This window comes from Solanum stenotomum, chromosome 10, assembly GCF_019186545.1.
Source record: "Solanum stenotomum isolate F172 chromosome 10, ASM1918654v1, whole genome shotgun sequence".
NCBI classification, from domain to species: domain Eukaryota; kingdom Viridiplantae; phylum Streptophyta; class Magnoliopsida; order Solanales; family Solanaceae; genus Solanum; species Solanum stenotomum.
The window spans coordinates 56,626,111-56,647,966 of record NC_064291.1 but is presented as its reverse complement, the minus strand read 5'-3'; the positions used below and the strand labels follow the sequence as shown (position 1 = coordinate 56,647,966).

The window sequence follows — 21,856 nt, the reverse complement described above, 5'->3', positions numbered from 1 at the left end:
AGATACCATATTTTCTTAATAATTTTAGAGAAGGTTCTACAATTTTATTATATTGATGTACATATAACATATATTAAGAAGTCAACAAAAATACTTTTCCCATTATTTGTGTTATAAGTAATTAATAATGATAATAACTTTGTAGCCCACGGTGTCCATGTTCTATAGACGTGTGGGAAAATTCATACTATTTATTAATTTCTTGAATTTTCGTATTTGACAAAAGTTATGGTCCTCCATCTACAAATAGATTATTCAATTCCAAATCATTAAATTCTTTTTATCAACCCCCACCCCTTCCCTCGTTATAAGATAATTGAGTTGAATGCCCTTCAAAAATAATTTTTTTAATTTTTACACGATAAAAGTACATCTGTCGTAAATTTTATCTTTTTCAGATATTATATGTGAAATTGACGAAGAATATGAGAAAACTGACTACATAAATAGTTATGAAAGCCACTATTATTTCAATTTTCTGTCGATAAGAAAGATGAATCTTTTAATTTTTTTTGAATTTTTGATACATCACTTTTGTCATAATATACGACTAATATAATTAGGTTAGCAATAGCTTTATACATGCTATAATAACACATATTATTAATTAAGAATTAAGAATTAAGAATTAAGATTTAACCAAAATGTTAGGCTTTCCAAAGTCATAGGAATTAGTTTGAAAAGGCACAATATCAACACAAAATCATTAACAATCAATTTATATAACATATTTTTTTTAGATTACCTTATTCTAGTTTTATTCCTAGTTACTATGTAATGCGGATTTAATTATCATAATAACCTGATTATTAAATAATTACTCCCTCCGACTCATTTTAAGTGTCTTTCTATTCTTTTAAACATAATTAAAAATAAATACATTTTTTTTTTCTATCCAACATAAGTTTGTATAATAAATTGTGCGATCGACTTTTCAAAAGTTATTCTTTTATGATTTTAATTAATGTAAATAGCTAATTTTTTAAATGAGTGGTGCCATAATCTAAAAAACATCTAAAACGGACCCAAAAGAAGTACGATATTTATATCATACCCAGAAACCAAAAAATTAATATCATAACAAAAAACCACCAACTTTCCTTCGTTTCATATTAATTATCCCATTTCCTTTTCACACACGTCTTTTAAAAAATTATAAAATAAATATATTTTTTCATTAATTTATTCTTAACTTTTTTCTTTTTAATATAACGAATATTACATTGTTTACTTTCAAAACCAATTAATTTCGAGAGTAAACCAAAAAATTACTCCATCTTGATTATATAAATTGACAAGTATTAATAATATTGATAACTAATATGACACGAATGGAGTCCAATTTAAAAAATGCATTGTCATTTTGAGACGATTTGATTTAGTTATATGGACAACGACTAACACGTTTTTAGCTGCTTAAGTCGCGATAAGCAAAGTTACTTAATACTTATCCTAATATGAGGCAACAAATATTCGATTAACAGTAGATTTACGAGTAAATTGGTTGACTTAATACTTATCCTAATACAAGGCAACAAATATTCGATTAATAGTAGATTTCGAGTAAGTTGATTGACTTAATACTTATCCTAATACAAGGCAACAAATATTCGATTAATAGTAGATTTATGAATAAGTTGATTGACTTAATACTTACATGGGGTGTGCATTCGGTTTTTTGGTTTGATTTTATACTATTCAGTTTGGGTTTTCGCTTTTTGGTTTTGAAGAATTGTAACCCAATCTAAACCAAAATAAATTTGGTTTGGTTTGATTTTTCTCTTTTTGGTTTGGGTTTTTTCGGTTCGGCTAATCGGTTATGTCAATAATTAGAAACATAACAAAGTTATATTAGCAATTTGGAAAAAATAATATATATATATATATATATATCACAAGTAAAACGTAAAATACAATACTTAAAAGTATATCAATTATAGATGTCCAAACATAAAAGGCAACTAAAAAGGGACAAAAGTGATTAACTCCAACTTAATTCTAAATCCGAAACCAAACCTAAAAACCAAACAAAGACAAAGTAAATTATAAATCCAAAACCAAACCAAAAATCCAAAAAACCAATCCAAATTAGAATTCGGTTTGATATGGTTTGATTTTTCGGTTTAATCCAAATAGTGCACACCCCTAATACTACCCTAATACAAGGCAATAAATATTCGATTAGTAGTAGATTTACAAGTAAGTTGATTGACTTAATACTTATCCTAATACGAGGCAACAAATATTCGATCAATAGTAGATTTACAAGTAAATTAGCCAAAATACCATCATTTTTTTTAAAAAAAGGAAAAATAACGAAGCAAAGAAATCTCTTGGAAAATAAATTAAACAGTAAAATCTGAAAAATAAAAAATAATAATTAAAAAGGAGTAAATTTAGGGTTCCGGGAAAATTCCAGCAAAATCACAGCTGCCTGTTTTTAGCAATAAAAAGAAAAAATTAATAAAAATAAAATACAAGTGGACCAAATTTTGCCATTGGTCAATAATCTCTGTTAGAAAATAACTTTTTCGTTTCTTACTTGGTCAAAAAAAGGCCAAAATTCAAGAAACTCCCTTCTCAGTCACAGAGAATATATACAAAATTCAGCTTACCTATGCCCAACCAACTACCCAACCCCCAACCCACCCCCAAACACCCATATAGTCCAATTTCCCCTTCACATATTGTGTGTGTGTGTGTAACACACATATATATACAAACATATATACACATATATTGACATTTTTTGTGTGTTTGTGTTAGAAGGAAGAAAAAAGAAGAGGGATCAAGAATGGCACCAGAAAAGTTCATTGTTGAAGTTGAACCAGCAAAGCCTGCTAAAGATGGAAGACCATCAATGGGTCCTGTTTACAGAAGTCTTTTTGCTAAAGATGGATTTCCTCCACCTATTCCTGGACTTGATAGTTGTTGGGATATTTTTCGGTTAGACTAAAAAAGATTTGATTTTTATGTTAATTTGCTTTGCTGTTATGTTGGGTTCTTGTTTTTTTAATGTTTATGCAGTTGATTTTAGTTTAGTTTGTTGAATCTGAGTGTCTGTTTGGGTTGGAATTTGGTAAAGGTGGAGTCTTTTTAGCTTTATGTATCTGATGAGTTGCAGAAAGTTTCAAGATTTGATTTTTATTTCACTTTTTGTGCTAAAGTTTTGATCTTGTTATATAATTCTTGTTTTTTTTTCAAGTTATTTGATAAACTTGATTTGAATACAGAATTATTTTTTTGAATCTGATTGTTTGGTTTGGCTATAAAGGGTCTACTGTTTGTTTTTTTTTGTAAAAAAAGTTGATAGACTTGATTTAATAATGTGTTTTGAATCCAATTGTTTAATTTGGCTACAAAAGTTCTAGTCTTTTAGCTTTATGTGTTTGATGAGTAACTTAAAGTTCCATGAAATGATTTTGACTTTTGGATTTTCTTTTTCTGCAAAATCTTCACACCTTTTGGCATTTATTATGTATATAAATGACATGACTTCACTGTTCACATGTTCATGCATGTCGCAGGTGCTTTTACCTTCTAGACATTGTACTGTCTTGAGCCATTGAACATGAACAAAAAACTACATCTGTGTTTTCTTGAACTGGAAGAGCCAATTGAGATATGCATGTACTTGATAACTTCTGTGATCTGAAGATCTCTCTTCAAATTTCCCAAATTCCTTTGAAAAGGATTTTAATCATGAGTTCAAATCTTTCTTTACAAAAAAAACTTGATATTCTAGTGGAGATTGGAGAAGGTGAGGGGTGGGGTCATTATCCACCGAGTTTCTAATTGTGCGTTAGTTGACCCTTGGGGTGTTGAGAATATAGTCAAGTAAATTAAAGCGTGCTCTATCAACTAAGTTGATGATGATATAGTTTGATGAGATGGTCACACTTTAGGCCCACCCATTTCTTGTTTCCCATGATGTTAGGTCTCTATCTTATATTGTTCACGCTCTAGATGCCAGGTTGTGCGGCGGTGTTGAGTCCCACATCGGTGGGTGGGAGGCAAATTTGTATCAATCTTGGCCTCCTCCCTTTGGGGGGATGGGGGGGGGGGTTGAGTTAGGTCCACGGTCATTTCTTTAATATGGTATCAAAGTCATGCCCATCCCAATCATTATATACCAATGTTGGGCCCTATCTTATATTGTCCACGCTCCTGATGTCTAGTCCTAGGAGTGCGAGGGTGTTGAGTCCCACATCGGCTCACTTTGGGAGGTGAGGTCTCTTTTGTATGGTCTTCGGAAATCTTCCACTCATGAGCTAGCTTTTGGGGGTTGCGTTAGGCCCAAAGTCCATTTAACATGTGGATTTCTCAGTTACAAAAATAATAATAAATCCCATAGTGTTCTGCTTTTTTAAGAGTGATAATATCTTTAAATAAATTGAACATAATTCTACAGCAAATATAACTTTAAAGTGGGCTTGTATGAAGCATAATGGATAGAAAAGGTTCATATAGTTGATCCCAATTGGTTTGGGATTGAGTATAGGCCTTTCTCAATTTGGAAGTAAAGGCCTTAGATTTTCGAGTTTTACTGTGCTTCCCTGTTCAGGATATACTTCATATAGCTTGCCCTTGGACTGTACAGGCCTAAAATTTGACTCGACCAGTCCTCTTTGTCCGCGTTTGTTCTAATAAAAATTAATCTGGCACTTCGTCAGAACCTGCAGCTATTTCTATTAGTCAATAATGATGCTAGTAGAGACTTGCTCAGTGTGCAAAAATGAGTATTCCATTATAATCTAATAGCACATCTTATAGACATTTTCTTTTCTATGTACAGTTTGTCAGTGGAGAAATATCCTAACAATCGAATGCTTGGACACCGTGAGATTGTAGATGGAAAAGTACGTTTTTTTTTTAACTTAAAAAAAAAAAGTACGTTGTTACCATGAGTAGTTTTTGCATAAGTTGTAACTCCTACCTCCAGAAAAGTTCTCTTCTCTTTTGTCTAAATTGGATTTAGCTGATTCATGTATTTGTTCTTACTTTCAGCCTGGAAAGTATGTGTGGATGTCTTACAAAGAAGTATATGACATTGTGATCAAAGTAGGAAATTCCATCCGTAGCTGTGGTGTAAATAAGGTGAGTTCAGTAAATATATATTCCACGTGATACACTTTGCTAAAAGCTTGGTTGACTGCGAGAATAATTCCAACTATAAGTGCTTATAACTGCTTTACAGTGTTTGAGCTCTGTCATCAAATACAGCAGACGATGTTGCCTTCTTTGTGCTTCTCAAGCTATTAATTTGTTTCCTAGTTCTATTAGGAGCAGTGACTGGATTACAAACTCATGCTTTGATATTGTCTTATACTTTGTGATTTCTATCAACTATATAAACTTTTGGAGGGGGACTACACTTTGATGTAGTATAACTGTGGATTTATAGAAGTAAATGTTACCTTTCTGATACCAAAATCAACAAATTATATTTCACTTATTTTTTTGAAGTTAGTCTGTGTTCTCTGTCTATATTATACTTGTGTATAGGACTTTTTAGCCAATCTCATATTGTTTATTGCCCTTGATTAATTGTACTTCCGATCATTGCCTCACTTTCTGTCAATTTTACTTCTGATGTTAGGGAGACAAATGTGGTATCTATGGTGCTAATTGTGCTGAGTGGATAATAAGCATGGAGGTTAGTTTTTCCTGGTCCTTCTAATTCTCATTTTCCTCCTTTTGTCTGTTAATGGCCTTCAAACAACATTAAGGACTTCAGTTACTAATATTTTGGGTACTTCATATAATTATTTCCTAGCTGATGAAGAGGTACTTGGCCATGTACATAACATTTAATATTAGCTATATTGACCATAGTTAGTCTTGGTATTTTCGGCACTCAAGAGTCTCAGATTGTCTATCTTTTTTTTTCTTGTTGTGCTAATCTCTCTTTGTTGAATCATTGGCCTTACATTTCTTCAAGTTTAATCAACTCTATACATTTGTTTCATATAGAACACATATTTGAGTATGACAGATAGGAAGAACTACAGTTAAAAAGAAAAAGGTTGTGTAACCACTGTGTGGAGTTAGGAGGCTGGTTGGGATTCATATAGTAGGATGTGCCTTTCTTTTCACCTCTAAATTAGGATATATATATAAGGACAGCGTGTCATTGAACTACGAGATATGAAAGTAGTTGACCTTCTCGCTGTTTTTGTTTCCTAGTCTACTTTGTATCAATATTTGTTTCATCCTTTTGTTGATCCTGTTTTCTGCTGTGTATCATATCAATCTTTGTTCCAGGATATTTAAGAAATTCAAACCTTCTCCTTAATTGTTGTTAGCTCTATAACGACTTTCCAATGCAGGCATGCAATGCTCATGGACTTTACTGTGTTCCTCTGTATGACACCTTAGGTATGCATTCCCTTCATTTCCTTTTGTTTTTTTTCCTTTTTGTAATTTATCATTCTTGGTGTTACATTAATAAAGATATCATTTTCATGCAATCTGATAGCCAGATTACTTATCACCCATTAATCATGTCATGTGGCCTTCTATTTTATGCTTTTCTGTAAAAGGAGAAGGAACCTCACTCTCTATAGTTTATCTCCTTTGTGTGATTTAGGTGCTGGTGCAGTGGAATTTATCATTTCCCATGCAGAGGTTACAATTGCTTTTGTCGAAGAGAAAAAACTTCCTGAGGTATGTATATTTGAATTTAAACTTTTGATAGACGGCTGATATGATATTCTGTGATCTCCGACTTGACACGCATGTTGATCTTCATGCCGGATATAGAATTAGTCATATCTCATAAGACACGACTCTTTAAGACGTAAGTGTGGAATCAAATTTGAATCACTAATTCAGTAAAAGACTACTTTCCTTGAGAATCACTGCACTGTTTTAAAAACTAAACAGATGTACATATCTCAGATTCAAATATCACTTCTCCACTGGAATGGTTGAATGAGTCTCACTGTATCTTTTAACATATAGGGATGTGCTTTCTTACTAAAAGCGTGTTTATCCCTTTTCAGCTTCTGAAAACTTTTCCTAATGCGTCAAAGTACTTGAAGAGTAAGTCGATTGTGAATTCAGTCCCTATTTCAAAGTGTGATACATGAAATGTTGGCTTAACAAACTTGTTTCCTTGTCGTAATCACCAGCTATTGTGAGTTTCGGGAAGGTCATTCCTCAACAGAAGGAAGAGGTTGAAAAGTTTGGGGTGGTTCTGTACTCCTGGGATGAGTTTCTACAACTGGTAAGACTCATCTTTTCTTTTATATTTCTTATCAAATTTGTCTAGTGGTTTGTAAGATGTCATCATAAGGAGTGTTATAATTTTGGATGCCAAGGTTGTTTGTGGCTTTGAATATTAGACAAAAAATGGGAACAGAGTATTTTGATTTCTTAAATCTAATTTAGTTACATGTTGACTTGAGTTTGATTCAGATTTTAACATTTTTTTTTTTGTAATGGTTTTTTTATTGCTACCCTTCTGCGAATAGCTTCTCTTATTGAGCTGAGGGTCTATCTTCTTTTCCATTGTAATATTTATTTTAGGCTTGTAGATGTAGCCAGTGATATTATGAGAAATAGCTATTTATCCACACTTCTGAATAAGTCTGTAGTATTGACGTTTACATGGAACGATCTGCTGAGTAAACAAAAACGTAACTGTTTATATGCCCTTGAACTAAAGCTCGAATTTTATGTGCAGGGAAGCGAAAAACAGTTTGATCTTCCTGTGAAAAAGAAAGAAGACATTTGTACAATAATGTATACTAGTGGAACGACTGGAGACCCCAAAGGTGTCTTGATTTCAAATACTAGTATTGTTACTCTTATAGCTGGAGTAAAGCGTCTGCTTGAGAGTGTGAATGAGTCGGTAATGAATTATTTGCTCTTTATTTTCATGCCTTTTGATGTAAAGCATAGCTACGGTATAGGCTTGATCATCTAATCTTTCTATGTTGCAGTTGACAGTGGATGATGTGTTTCTTTCGTATCTTCCCCTGGCACATATCTTCGATCGAGTGATTGAAGAGTGTTTCATTAATCATGGTGCCTCAATAGGATTTTGGCGAGGGGTAAGTTGTTCATATCTTCAGCTAAATCATGGTAGAGCTTATACTTATGCATTCCTAATCATGTCTGCAGGATGTCAAGTTACTAACCGAAGATATTGGAGAGCTGAAACCAACTATCTTCTGTGCTGTACCTCGGGTACTGGACAGAATATATTCAGGTAATATGCATCTGTCAAACCTTTTCTCCTGACCGCTGATTTAGACTACCTAATCTGTGTTTGACTGGACAATCAATGCACTTTAGATTTGGATTAGACTCTAGTAAGTGTACAATGGTCTAGTGTTAATTATGTTTTTTTGCGGGTTTATTATTAACTATGACGGATGACAATGCCTTAATATGGTCAAAAAAGTTTTGCTCCCTTTGAATGGACATCAACTATTCACATTCTTATCAATGTTGTCAAAAAAGTTTTTCTCCGTTTGCGCCTTTTTTCATTAAAGCTCACGCTTTATTTGTGCTTTGTGCTTAAAACCCCAAAGGACCTTAGAGCCTTTTTGCACTTTTTGCTTTTGATAACACTAACTTTTATCTTCTTGGTGTACCTTGACTAAGTGCTCTCTAAATCTTGGTGAAATGCTGGATATGTTTTTAACTAGTTCGTTTAAACATTCTCAGGTTTGCAACATAAAATTACTTCTGGTGGTCTGCTCAAAAGCACCTTGTTCAATCTTGCCTATGCTTAGTAAGTGATGTTCCATGTCAAATCTATGAGGATCTTCTAGACTTCCTCTTTTTTTTTAGAGTTTATATACCAAACTCGGTATAATAAACTGATTTTTTCCCATGCTTTGGGTTACTGTAAATGGGAGAACTTTGGTTGTGATTTATTGTTTAGCATTAAATTAAATCTTAGTTTGAATTATTTTTAGTGGAGTCTGTTACCTAAATGTTTGGAATTCTACAGCAAACACCGCAATTTGAAGAAGGGGCAAAGCCACGTTGAAGCTTCTCCGCTTTCTGACAAAGTCGTTTTCAGTAAGGTATTGCAAATGTCTTGGAGTAGCTAGCAAATCCATTTTTCCAGTTTTTCTTCCTTCTTACCAGTTAGTCCTTAACTCATGTTATTCTGTTGCTAAGGTAAAAGAAGGGTTAGGAGGCAGAGTACGCCTTATATTGTCTGGAGCAGCACCCCTTGCATCTCATGTGGAAGCTTTTTTGCGAGTTGTGGGATGTTGTCACGTTCTTCAAGGATATGGTATTTCATTCTTTTGCTTCATCAGAAAAATTTTGTGGTGTTGATCTGCTTTTAGTGCTTCTTCTCTGACCCTAGGCTTCATGTTGCAATCAAAGGAGCTTTAGTATCATCATACCCCCCCACCCCCACCCCAAAGAAAGAAGGAGAAGAAAGAAATAGGGACTCATGATAGTAAATATCCAACTACAACATACCTAGAGCTATTCCACAAGTGAAAGGGGAGGGTTGGATGTATGCAGAACTTACCCCTACCTTTATGGGGTATAGAGGTTGTTTCGTCTAGACCCTCGACTCAAAAAGAAAAGAAGAATTCGAAGCATGATTATAAAAAAATAGACAGCAAAAAAAAACTAGTTACAAAGTAAATAGACCAACAGATGGTAATAAACACAAACACTGAAGAACAACAAAATTATGTGATTCCTAAATAATATTACGAATAGGAGAAAATGAGAGGAGGCTAGCCCCCTACCTCTTCCACATGAAGTGCGACAACACTCAACTACTCACGTCTCACTAACCTTCTACCTTAATTCTTGACCTCCATTCATCTAGGGTCATGTTTTCAGTAGGATAGTTCCATTGACCTATAATTATCAAATTATACTAGACACTTCATTCATGTTCCCTCCAAATGTTGTCTTTCAAGATATTATGAGTTTAGCTGAAATATGAATGAAGAAATTGTTGGTTATTAGCTTCCATCTCAAACAAAGATGCTAGAATGTAAAAACATCTCTTTATGAAAATTGATTGATGGGAGCATCTCGTAAATCTTCACTAATGACTAATGAGCCATATAATGAATCTTTCCTTTCTACTCTTATATAGGTTTAACTGAAACATGTGCTGGTACATTTGTGTCACTACCAAACCACTATGATATGCTTGGTACGGTTGGTCCTCCAGTGCCCAATGTGGATGTGTGCCTGGAGTCCGTCCCTGAAATGTCATATGATGCTCTGTCAAGCATGCCACGTGGAGAAGTATGCGTGAGGGGGGACGTTCTTTTTTCAGGCTATTTCAAGCGTGAAGACCTAACAAAAGAAGTCATGATTGATGGGTGGTTCCACACAGGTTTGTTTTTTCTAGTTGAATTTGAACTGGCAAATCTCTTCTTGCCAGATACACCCTCCGTTTCAATTTGTTTGTCTTCTCTTTTTAGTTTGTTTCAAAAAGAATATCTCCCTCATTTTTTAACAACTCCTTAATTCTAACTTTTCATGTGGCATGTTTAAATCCACAAGATTAAATGACATTTTTGTACATTCTACATATCTTTAGTTTTAGACCACACGATTCAAAACTTATTAGGATAGTCCCATTACTTAAAGTTCTTTATTTTCTTAAACTCTATACCAAGTCAAAACCAGACAAACAAATAAAACGGAGGGAGTAAAATTCAAATGGCCATTGCTTGTAACAAATCTTTGTTCAGGCGATGTTGGCGAGTGGCAACCTAATGGTAGCTTGAAAATAATTGATCGCAAGAAGAACATTTTCAAGCTATCACAAGGTGAATATGTTGCTGTTGAAAATTTGGAGAATATCTATGGCGATAATCCTATTATTGACTCGGTATGTATCTACTTTTGATGTACTCATTTGTGCAATTTCTGCTTTCTACATGAACAAGGTAGAACAATTTTCATCTTTTATATCTATCGTGAATGGTCCAGCTTGTCCAAAAAAATATGCTTATACAAAGTAGACTGCATCTAGCCTTAATGTGCAAACTACTGCTGTTTCTAGCATTAGATACTCTGATAACTAGTTACATATAGTGTTAGACATGAAAGTGGACTCATTTCTCTGTCTACCTCGCCTCCAGATATGGATATACGGAAACAGTTTTGAGTCTTTCCTTATTGCTGTTATTAACCCAAACGAACGAGCAATTGAACACTGGGCCGAACATAATGGCATATCTGGAGATTTTGCTTCCTTGTGTGAAAATGCGAAAGTGAAAGAGTACATAGTTGGAGAGCTTGCAAAAACTGGAAAAGAAAAGAAGGTTAGTTCTCCTTGTTGTTACTGCTTTCCATAATGCAAGCGTTGTAATGTTTGAGAAAGCGCATTTAAAAGAAGCAGAACATCCTATTTAGATATAAACCGCCACCAACTTCTTGCAGCTGAAGGGCTTTGAGTTCATAAAAGCTGTACACCTTGATCCTCTTCCATTTGACATGGAACGAGACCTTCTAACTCCAACATTCAAGAAGAAAAGACCCCAGTTGCTCAAATACTATAAGGTAATTTATCTTTAACCTACTGGTGAATGTTGGTGAGCAATCATTTGTCATGTTCCATTTCTATTCCATCTTTATACTAGAATATTACTTAACTGGACATGGTCAATGGGTGATCAAGAAGGCTCATGGCCTAGGCTGGTGACCTCCATTGCACTCGGAGTAGTGCCAGCCTAAGATCGACCCAAGTGGTCTAGCCTGACATAAGTTATTTGTGGCCTGCATTCGTGTGGAGGAGTGCCAGCCTAAGGTCGGCCATAGTGGTCGAGCCGACATACTAATTCGTGTTCTTGCCTGATTTTGATTTTACGTTGTGCAGGATGTGATTGACAACATGTACAAGGGTACCAAATGAACCTAACAGCTGAAGTTACCTGTCCTTTTTTTTACTTTTGATCTTTCAATCTTAATTTATCTTCTTTTTTTTGTTGTTGGTACTGTATATATCACATGAAAATGATGAAGTTGTTTTATCAAACTGGGTTTGACTGTAGTACAAGTGAATTTGTTTATTTTATGTTCAGTATTATTTATTTAGCTCAAAAGTGCAACTTCATGGTTTAAAAGATCGTTATCAAATACTAATATCAGATAAATTATCGTTATCGTTCAAAGCACTAGTGTTGTGTTTCTTGATACCCTGCTTCGATAGCTTTTGTTTTGAGCTAGTGGAAACAACCTTTCCATCCCGTAAAGATCAGATAAGATTTGTGTATATCCTATCCTACCCTACCCTACCCTACCCTACCCTAACCAAACTCCAACTCGTTGAATTACATTAGGTTTGTTGAATCGTCATAAGTTGTGTTGGCAAGTACTGATCTGAAATGAAGCAATTTGTCTATATACAAGTATCTCACAAACGGATAGATCATGAACCTAATCGTTCTTAAATCGCTTCATATACAATGTAACTATGATCACCATAGAAAATGCAACATGATGCAAAAATTCACTCCTCAAAACATGGTAGTTCTATAACTGCTGCAAATTCAAGAATGCACAATCTCAAGAGAAAAAAGACAACATTTCTGGGTTAGTATACATTAAAAATAATGTCACCAGAATGATCAAGAAATTGTAAAATACAACAGATAGCTACAAAAATAACCAGAATCATAGCTAATAAACATCTAGCCTTGAAGTTCCCATGCAATACCAGCATTTGGGAGCTTTAGAACTATCATAGGAAGTCTTGTCCTTGTATTTCAAAACGGGTGCAAATCAGGGTCACATAAAAAGTAACAAGCAAATGGCACATTACAACAGCCTGGACATTTAGCATTCTGAGTTACTCACTGCATCATTCAAAAAAGAAATATTAGAATTTCGACATTGAAAAAGAAACTCAAGAACTACTATCGACAGGTAATAGAATACGCACATGAGAAGAATACAAGAAATTATCCATCATTTGCTAACTCGTGAGGTATCTGAACAACACTGTCTCTGGAAATAGAGGTAGAGTCAAACCTCATTGCAAGTAGTTCTTCATTGGTATACTTCAATCTTTGATCTAGTTTTCACATAATGAAAAGAAGGAATGTCAGACAGGAAAAAGAATAGCGTATTTTAGACCAAGATAGGTTTGACAATGCCTCACCAAGAAAACTGTCTCTGATAGATCTAAGCGGAGATGTTGATGACCCTCCCTTCTTGTTTATGTATAGTTTGGCCCGTGGTGTCGCTTGGGACAAAGGTGAGGTAACAGATAACCTTTTCACCAATGCAATACTAAGAAGATCATGCCTTACTTCAATTTGAGGATGCCTTTGCTGAAATGACAACAGAGCATCCTCTGTCATCAGCCAACAACCCCTGAGATCAAGAATCTTCATAGGTGGTGGAGGGTTGAACACATCGAGCCCGGTATTAGTGAGCACACCATCACGAATCCCCAGGGTTACCAAGCTTGTAATAGATGACAACTGATGCAAAGTGGTGTCAGCAAGGGAACCACTCCGTAAAAATAAATGGCTCAATTTACGGAAGCTCGGCAAAGGAGCCAAAGCTGAATCCTTGATTCGAGTCTCCTCCAAATCCAATCTCTCCAAATGTTCAAGAGTAGACAACCCGGACAGTGACGAAACACAATCAAGATCAGAGTCCACCTCATTGGAAATACCTGACATTGTGGTAGATTAACCAACAATGTGAATAAAGAGGGAATAGACAAATGTTATTCTGACCCTACAGGAAAAATATCTCCCTCAATAGGCAACCAAATTGCTACTTCAAGTTCCACTCTACTTAATATTTGGGATAAGGCATTTTACAAATCTGAAAATTTATTTCAAGCTCAACTTGATCTTATTTTAAATGATTTTCACCACAAAGTTGATTCGACAATTCATCGATTACTTCCCCAAAAGTTACTCGTTCAAATTACCAGGGTCTGTTCACCTTGTAATAGTCTAGCCTAGAGTGTGGGATACACATTGATATCATGGTGTTATCTTCAAGTATTTAAGCATCCTGTACAGCTATCTAGTTTCCAATTACAGAGAAATTGGGGACCACAAAAAAAAGAACTGAATTAAAGAAGTACAGGAAATATAGAGGAGAAGAGCATATCATACCTCTGATATTTGTACCACTCATATTGATATATTTTAGCAAAGGCATGATGCACATGAAGGGAATAGCAGAATCATCAATGGCTGTGTAAGATAACAATAAAGTTTCAAGATTGGGAACAAAACCAGCTAAGGTTCCCAGTCCTGCAGAGCTTAATTTTGTCCGGCTGAGATTTAGATGACGCAAATTTTGACCTACAAATGCAATGTGTTCAACTGACTCATCTCCTGCAGATGTACCACTGAGATCTAAATCTGATATCATTCTCATATATGGCAAAAAACAGAACGAATTAAGAGATGAATTGGAAAGATCCAGAAGAGAGAGGGAAGATGTTTCAAGGTGTAGGAAAGCTTCAGAGACATCCTTTATGGTTGCTCCAGACAGAATAAGCTTTGTAAGAAGAGCTTTCTGCCCTTCTCCTTCGAATATGGAATGTATTGTACAATTGCTCATGTTTAGGCATGCAAGAGAAGGCAGACATGGCAACATAGTGACCTTGGTCCAGGCCAAATTCAGAGAACTCAATTTCGGGAACCATTTAAGATGAGATGCTCCTTTGTTTGATACTACACTCCCCCAAATATCCAAATGTTGTAGCTTCCTGAGAACCTTCCAGAACCATAAAACGTATCATTGATCTTGAAAAATTTCAAACATTATAAATAAGTAATGGACGAAATGATTAAAAAACAATCAATAACAGTTTCGTTTAGTGGGTACGCCAAGCTTAAAGCATCTTTTCTCACCGTGTGCTTTTCTGTAACCAAGGAAAAAGTAAATCAAAGAAGGAAAGCTGTGCTCTATCCTCTTGATTGGTTTTAAAGGAAAAAGAAAAACTGTTAGCTGATTTCTTTCAAAATCAAAAGAAGTGCTCCCAAATGGTAAGCACTCTCACTACTCTGCTACTGATTTTTTTCCTTTCAACCTTTTCTGCAAATCAAAAAAGAGGAGAAATTTCAAGCTTTTCCTCCATTTTTTTTTTCTCTTGATTAAATAAAAAAGGGAAGCGAAAAATTTCAAGCTTCCCCTTCTTTCTTTTCCCTGATTTGCAAACAAAGAGCTAGTTCGTGGACGGGCAATATATGTGGCAAGTAATGTTGGATATCTATAATAAGTATGCATATGTATTCTCTCTGGATAGGACACAAAACATAGAATAAAGAGAAATGCGGCATGGCACACGTAACTCTCAACCTAACACTCCCAAGGTTAAAGAGGAAATACGCCTTGGTTACACCATAAGGAAAGGGTGGGGAAAAGAAAGACAAGATATTAAAGACGTGTGAACAGTAGATGTCTACCTTAAGATTACACAGAGCCGAATCAGATACAGGCAGGCCTCCCAAATCTAAGAACGATAAGTTGGTTAACGAAGTCAGGAGTATCACACCATCAGCTGTGACACTTGTTTCTGGAATCCACAACTTTTCCAAACTTGGGATAGTTGTTAGATGTCTAACTCCATCATCAGTAATCTTCGAGCACCTGGAGAGGTCAAGCTCCTTTAAGTTTGTCATTCCTGATGAAAACAATAACATAGCTCTATAAGTAAACATTTAAAGTGTCATAATTAATTGTGAACTACGTCTAAAAACAAAGAAATAACAGATTTAGAGGAGAATATGACAGAAACTTAGCTAGGTTAGTCACATTTATCAAAAGAAAATTGGAGGTCAAATTAAAGGTTACCTATAATAGCCCAAATGGCTGAACTGTTAATTTTGTTACAATCTGATAAATTTAGAGAATGCAAGTGCTCAAAACCACCTATATATGCCATCCATTCTGCATCCACATAACTCTCTCCCCTTAAGTCGATCCTGTCGACACAAAATTTAAACACTCTGCACAAGAAAATATATATCAGCTTCTGGAGAAGAGAATGTAAGAATTCAACACATGGAAGAAAGAAGTCCTTAGCTTAAGCAGACAATAAATTTTGATGTCACATTGTTGAAGAATTTAGTAAGATTATGGGAAAACATCAGTTTTTTTTTTTTTGATGCAAGGAAAACCCACAACCGTTGTCCTGTCCTTTGAGTGCGCACAGGGTAAAACCCCCGCTCCTATGCAATAGCTCGCAAACCACACATGAGAGGTAACCCGCACTAAGCAAGCCCAGTGCAACAAGCTCAACCCAGAAGGCAAACCCCTTGCTTTCGCTGGCAAGGGTTTTCGAACATGAGATCTCCAACATGGAAGTCCCAAGCCCAAATCACTGGGCCACCGCGGAGGATAAAACATCAGCTTTACAATCACATAGCTAAGACGATTCTTAGATATAAAAATAATAAGATGATACTACTATCACCATTGCATCACAGAAGTTCTACATTAGGAGTCTCATTTCACTAAGAAAGCAATAAAGTTTCCTCGTAGCGCCACAGAAAATATATAATAGAAACATAAAATGAATCTCAAGCTTTCTTGATGTTAGAGCTAGATGGCATTAACAAAAAAGTATTGATCTATTTAGATCCAAAAAAATATTAAAGCAGTTTCAAGGATGTGAAGAGCATTTTACATCATTGCACGACCAATATCCTGCAGATATATGTCTTCTACTCAGGCCAACGCAAATATGGTGCTTTATAATACCCAGCCACTAGTGGTGTATTCAGGATTTTCGGTTCGCGGGTGCTCACTTCGTTTGATATAAAGTTACTACAAATGACATATTATAAGTGCACAACTGTTTAAATGTGATAATTTAGAAAGTTAATTAGAAAAATTATGATTAATATTACCATTATTTTTAGAAATAAATAAATAATTTTTTCACTCTTTGCAACAAAAAGTAAGATAAGTGATTGAACGCTGATTTTTTTCTCTTTCTATGCTACAAGAAATTACATAAACATAAAGGAAATAAAAACTGAAAGTTAAGTTAACAAAGAAAGTAAAAAAATAAGGAACACGGAAAAATCAGTTAAAGATTACTCGGACTTGTAAAACGATCATATCGTCTAAGAATCGAACCCTTATTTCCCCCAAAATACTGCCTTCAAACAAGCCACCCTACCAAAGCACCCATTAGGTTTCTGGTTCACTGGGTTCTATTGGGTTAATATATATTTTTTTCGAGCAGTTTTTATATAGATATAAATAATTTATTTCGGGGACAATGGGTGATCGAGCAGCCGGTAGTCTGTACATGGGTCCACCCCTGCCAGCCACCACATTAAGCAAATATAAACTTTCTATAAACTTAGACTCAAAGGTTGGAGGCAGATTAGGATCCAAGATTTAAACTCTATCAGTTCAAGTTTAAGATTACTAGCATTGAACCCATTATATTTTTAAAGTTATAAGTTCATATCTACTATTAATTGCGATTCTAGTAAATTGTTACACATAAATTTATGCTCCGCGTCAAAAGTTACGGGTTCGATTGAACCCCTAACTATAATGCTACATACGCCTCTGGTTGGAGCGCCTATATAACAAAAAGCCATGACCAAAATATCAAGCAATGCAACTCTTTCACTTGCATCTATACACTCATTATTTCTGTTCTCCCATTTTCTATTAAGTTTTGTCACATGCCATTTTGTTCATCAATATCTACACACTAAATGCCATTTTCCCTTTTAAACTATCAATCTCACCAAATGTTTGAAATCAAACTATGCACAGATTGATTTTGACTTTTGCAAACTGTTGCTATGCAGCATCAGGAATTTCTAAAACAGTAAGATCATTTTTTCTCGATATTCACATTAATTACAACTTGAGCTGCTCCATAACTGCTAGATTATGAAAAATCACATTTCAGGACAGTGGCAAATTAGAGTAATTAAGTATACTGAAAAATCAAATGATGCTAATTACAGGACAGTACAAAATTTAATTAAGCATACAGAAAAAATATGAAAGGATTAAGTCGTAATTAGGATATACTCGAGTAAAGACGGGAAGAGGAGACGACGGCGAAGAAGACGGTGAAGAAGAGCTTCGGCGAGGTGAGAAGGCATCATTTCCAGTGTCCGCCGCTGTCTCCGCCACGCTTCGACGGCGTCAAGGCTCTCCGTCGCCGATTCCATGCACATCTCAACCAGTTGGCTATCCATTTTTTCAGATCGGAAATTGATCGGAGTTTTCAATAAAACTGGTAAGTCTTAACAAAAACCAAAAGTACTTGTCCAGCAAGACTTTTTTCTTAAATTCAATTGAGTTCTATTTTAAAAAATTCCGTCAAGTGTTTCATATTCTTATTGAGGTCGACTAAATTTAAGTTCACATTAGAAAATCTCATATTGTAATTAAAACACTTTCGTCGTATCTAATATATTTATTTATCAAGTTTAACTAATTAAATTCACGCTGAATACTTTCAGAAGTTTCTTTTCAAAAATAAATCTCGTCAAGTATTTCATATTCCTATTGAAGCTCAATTAAGTTTAAACTCATATTAAAAATTCTTATATTGAAGTTAAACACTCTCTATCATGTATGATATATTTATTTATCAAGTTGAGCTAATTAAATTTGCACCAAGCAATTCTACTTTGAGAACTTAAATGTCAAAGGGTTTAGTTATTAGGAGTAATGAAATATTTTTCTTGAATGTGCTAAAAGGAAATTATCATTTGCCTAGATTTTTGTTAACTTGGTTGTTAATAAATGATGGCAAGACTCAAATTTTGAATTTTTACATGTTTTACTATAGTAAATTATGTAAATCGTTTTATTTAACATACTATAATATTAAAAAAGAAGACTTTTATATTGTTAATTATGTATTGAATTAAAGTATCTCAAATCATCTAAATAAAAGTCTTAAGGAATATAAAAGTAATCCACTAAATCTTGAAAAAAAAAACACACACACACAAACAAGGCACCAAATCATCCATGTTCCTTTCACTCTAATCTAATGTCTCATAAATTTTCCTTTCTAATGAATTAAAAGTTATCCTAAGAAATATATAATATATAACTTTTAAAAATATTATAAATTTAGCTGAGAGTGGAATAAAAACAAATAATTATACCAACAATTCTAAAATCTCTTACTAGTTAAGATAATGTGTAGTCATTAGTCAAGGATGGATAGTCGTGAGTTCATAATCTATTATTTACTAAAAAAAAAAATTAAAATTTTTTCTTTGATATACTTTTTAAGTATTGTATGAAAATTACTAAGTTCATATAAATTAAATCAATACTAATTTCTTTTTTATATTCAAAAATTTGAACCCAAAACTTCTAGTAAGGATGTGGACGAATCCATGCATAGCTATTATATTAATACTAGTTATTATGATGATATACACCTCACCCCAAAATCAAATTTAGTAAAACAAAGAGGGCACAAATTATTTTATTTCTATAATATATATATACGAATGTGTTACGTCGTATTCAAAAAAGTAGTCTCCAACTTATTTATCTCTTTTTTAGAAGACTATTTTGGAATTCAAAAATTTGTGATGGGCATAAAATAAAGACAAATTATTTTAAGTAAATAAATGGAAAATTACATCTATGTATTTCTTTTATTTGACTCCATTGTATATTTTTCTACAACTTCCAAAATTTTCAATAATTTAGACATATTAACCTACTCAAATCTTAGATTTTGATGCAATATTTTTCAATTAAATTAACGTAAAATCGAACTTCATATCAAATCAAATATTATTTATATAAAAAAGGAAAATTTGCCTCTTTTAATTCCTTAAATATCAAACATACTTTAGTTTTAGTCCTTAATGTTTATCATTAATTATAATTTCATTGTGAATGACAACACTTTCATTTCTTCATTGGAGTAGTTGTTTCTTCTTTTGTTTATGTTTTTTCAGATTTTTTTTTATCTAACAGGTGATTTGAATATTAATTTTTATTTTATTTTAAGGTGAATAAAAATATATTATTCTGATATCAATAAAATCAGTTCTAAGACACGTAAAATTACATCTTTAAAGGGAGACAATAACATCCTTGCCCATACAAAATCCACTTGTGCCATGACATATCTAGCATGATGATCATTAAAAAAAATATGAATTTCGAACAAAAAAAAAAATTCAAATATATTTCTAAAAATTTATTTCTTGTTGAAAATCCAAGAATCTTTAGCCGTATTAATCCTTTCATGGCAATTGGCATGCTTAATTTTTTTATTTTAGTACTACTTATATTGGATTCTAAATACCCTTGAAGTTGATTTGAAAATAGATATAAATTTTGATTTTATCTATTTCGTCTCGAACTATTTCACATTTTATTTGTATTTATTTTATTTCTTAAAACTCAATAAAGATAACAAATGCAACCCCATTGATTCATTAGTTCACTAAACCGTCTATATAGATAAAAGATTTAGAAAAGACAATGATTTAAAGTAATACTAATTAATAATCATTTTTAAAAAAAAGAATTGTTAAATAACTAAATAACTATTATTTTGTAAATTTTATACCTAAACTATTATGTGTTCTTGTTACCTCTCCCCCCATATTCCATCTCTCCTACTATAACTTCATTTAAATTAAAAAGACCTTGATCGAATATACGATATACTGAGAGGTGCGTGAAAAATAAAAAAACTCATAAAAATGAACTTACATAGCACAACAAATTCATGGTAGTTCATGGCCTCATCTTTTTTAAAGTGAGATAGTTTAAATATAAAACTCGCAAAAATAATACTAATAGCTATTATAAAACTCGCAACTATTCACTCAATTTTATTTTGCATAAGGTGGGACATAAGATAAAATATGAACAAGTGGTCAGTTTGAGTTTGGGAATGACAATAGCAAATTTGTTTTTTTTGAACATCAAACTAAATTTAGAAAAATTTAGTATAAGCAAGTGGCTTGTATAGTCCACAGGATTTAAGGTAGAGTGACACGAAATTAGGTGCACCAATTTTCATATAAGTTTGCTGAATTTTCTTCATCAAAATTCACACTTGTCTATCATATAATAATAATAAATTGAACCTTCCCAAAAATAAAAATAACATTTTATTTCTTCGTTTATTTTTATTTATTCATTTAAAATTTAGTAAACTACTAAAAATGATGATTAATATTAAATATATAATCTAACGATTTGAGAAATTCTTGCAAGAATTATACTTTAGTACGTAGTTGTCTCTTTTTTATATCAAACTTTTTTTTTTCTTCAAAAACTCATAAATCATCCATTATCATCATATTGATCTACATTTTATTGGATATTGAACTTGAGGTCCATATTGCACTAGAAAAATATAAATATAGTTTGCTAGAAAAAAACAGAAAAATTTGAAAACATTGTTTAGTTAAAAATCAGAAAATATATAGCGGTATTTCATTTACTTCGATTATCGTATTATTTTTTATTACTATATTTATTTTTTTCTTAGTTATTTTCAATAAAACTTTTTTGATATTGTATTTATGTTACATACATGTATTTGATTTTTGATAAACTTATTCAAAGCTAGAGTCTATCGAAAATACACTCGATCTTTACCTTTATAAGGTTGGAGATAAGGCTAGTATTGATTTTTTCAAACTTCATTTATGTATGAAATTATAATGAATATATTATTATTGTGTCTAACGTGAAGGATAAAAAAACACAACTAAATATTCTAATTTTCTTAGTTTTAAAATTGAGCTGTTAATTAAGTGTACGAGTTTCTTATCTGAAAAGTTAACAAATGAAACACGGAAATAATATATTTAGTCGAACGCTAATATGACGAGTAAAAGTGAACGGAGAAAATACTGAAAATAATATATTCAGCTGAACGCCGAAAACCCGCAATTTG

At 33.2% G+C, this 21,856-nt stretch overlaps 2 protein-coding genes and 1 pseudogene across 2 annotated transcripts; 2 read left to right on the top strand and 1 right to left on the bottom strand.

The window, feature by feature from the left end:
* Positions 1-2,691: 2,691 nt before the first annotated feature.
* On the top strand, positions 2,692-12,042 carry LOC125841901 (long chain acyl-CoA synthetase 4-like). The gene is made up of 19 exons (XM_049521090.1): positions 2,692-2,946; positions 4,796-4,859; positions 5,008-5,097; positions 5,600-5,656; positions 6,330-6,378; positions 6,590-6,666; positions 7,005-7,044; positions 7,134-7,228; positions 7,688-7,855; positions 7,947-8,057; positions 8,128-8,215; positions 8,677-8,743; positions 8,966-9,041; positions 9,139-9,256; positions 10,088-10,333; positions 10,695-10,834; positions 11,088-11,270; positions 11,389-11,508; positions 11,825-12,042. The coding sequence occupies exons 1-19, from the start codon at positions 2,795-2,797 to the stop codon at positions 11,858-11,860; spliced, it is 1,977 nt and encodes a 658-aa protein (XP_049377047.1). The 5' UTR covers positions 2,692-2,794; the 3' UTR covers positions 11,861-12,042.
* LOC125843386 (U1 spliceosomal RNA) lies at positions 11,593-11,740 on the top strand (annotated as a pseudogene).
* Positions 12,043-12,472: 430 nt separating the features above from the next.
* LOC125841904 (F-box/LRR-repeat protein 3) lies at positions 12,473-18,231 on the bottom strand. Its single transcript, XM_049521092.1, has 7 exons — positions 17,986-18,231; positions 15,775-15,929; positions 15,387-15,604; positions 14,085-14,694; positions 13,109-13,630; positions 12,890-13,021; positions 12,473-12,803 (listed from the first exon to the last, which is right to left on the bottom strand). Exons 1-6 carry the CDS (start codon positions 18,153-18,155, stop codon positions 12,909-12,911), a joined length of 1,788 nt encoding a protein of 595 aa, XP_049377049.1. The 5' UTR covers positions 18,156-18,231; the 3' UTR covers positions 12,473-12,803; positions 12,890-12,908.
* Positions 18,232-21,856: the final 3,625 nt, after the last annotated feature.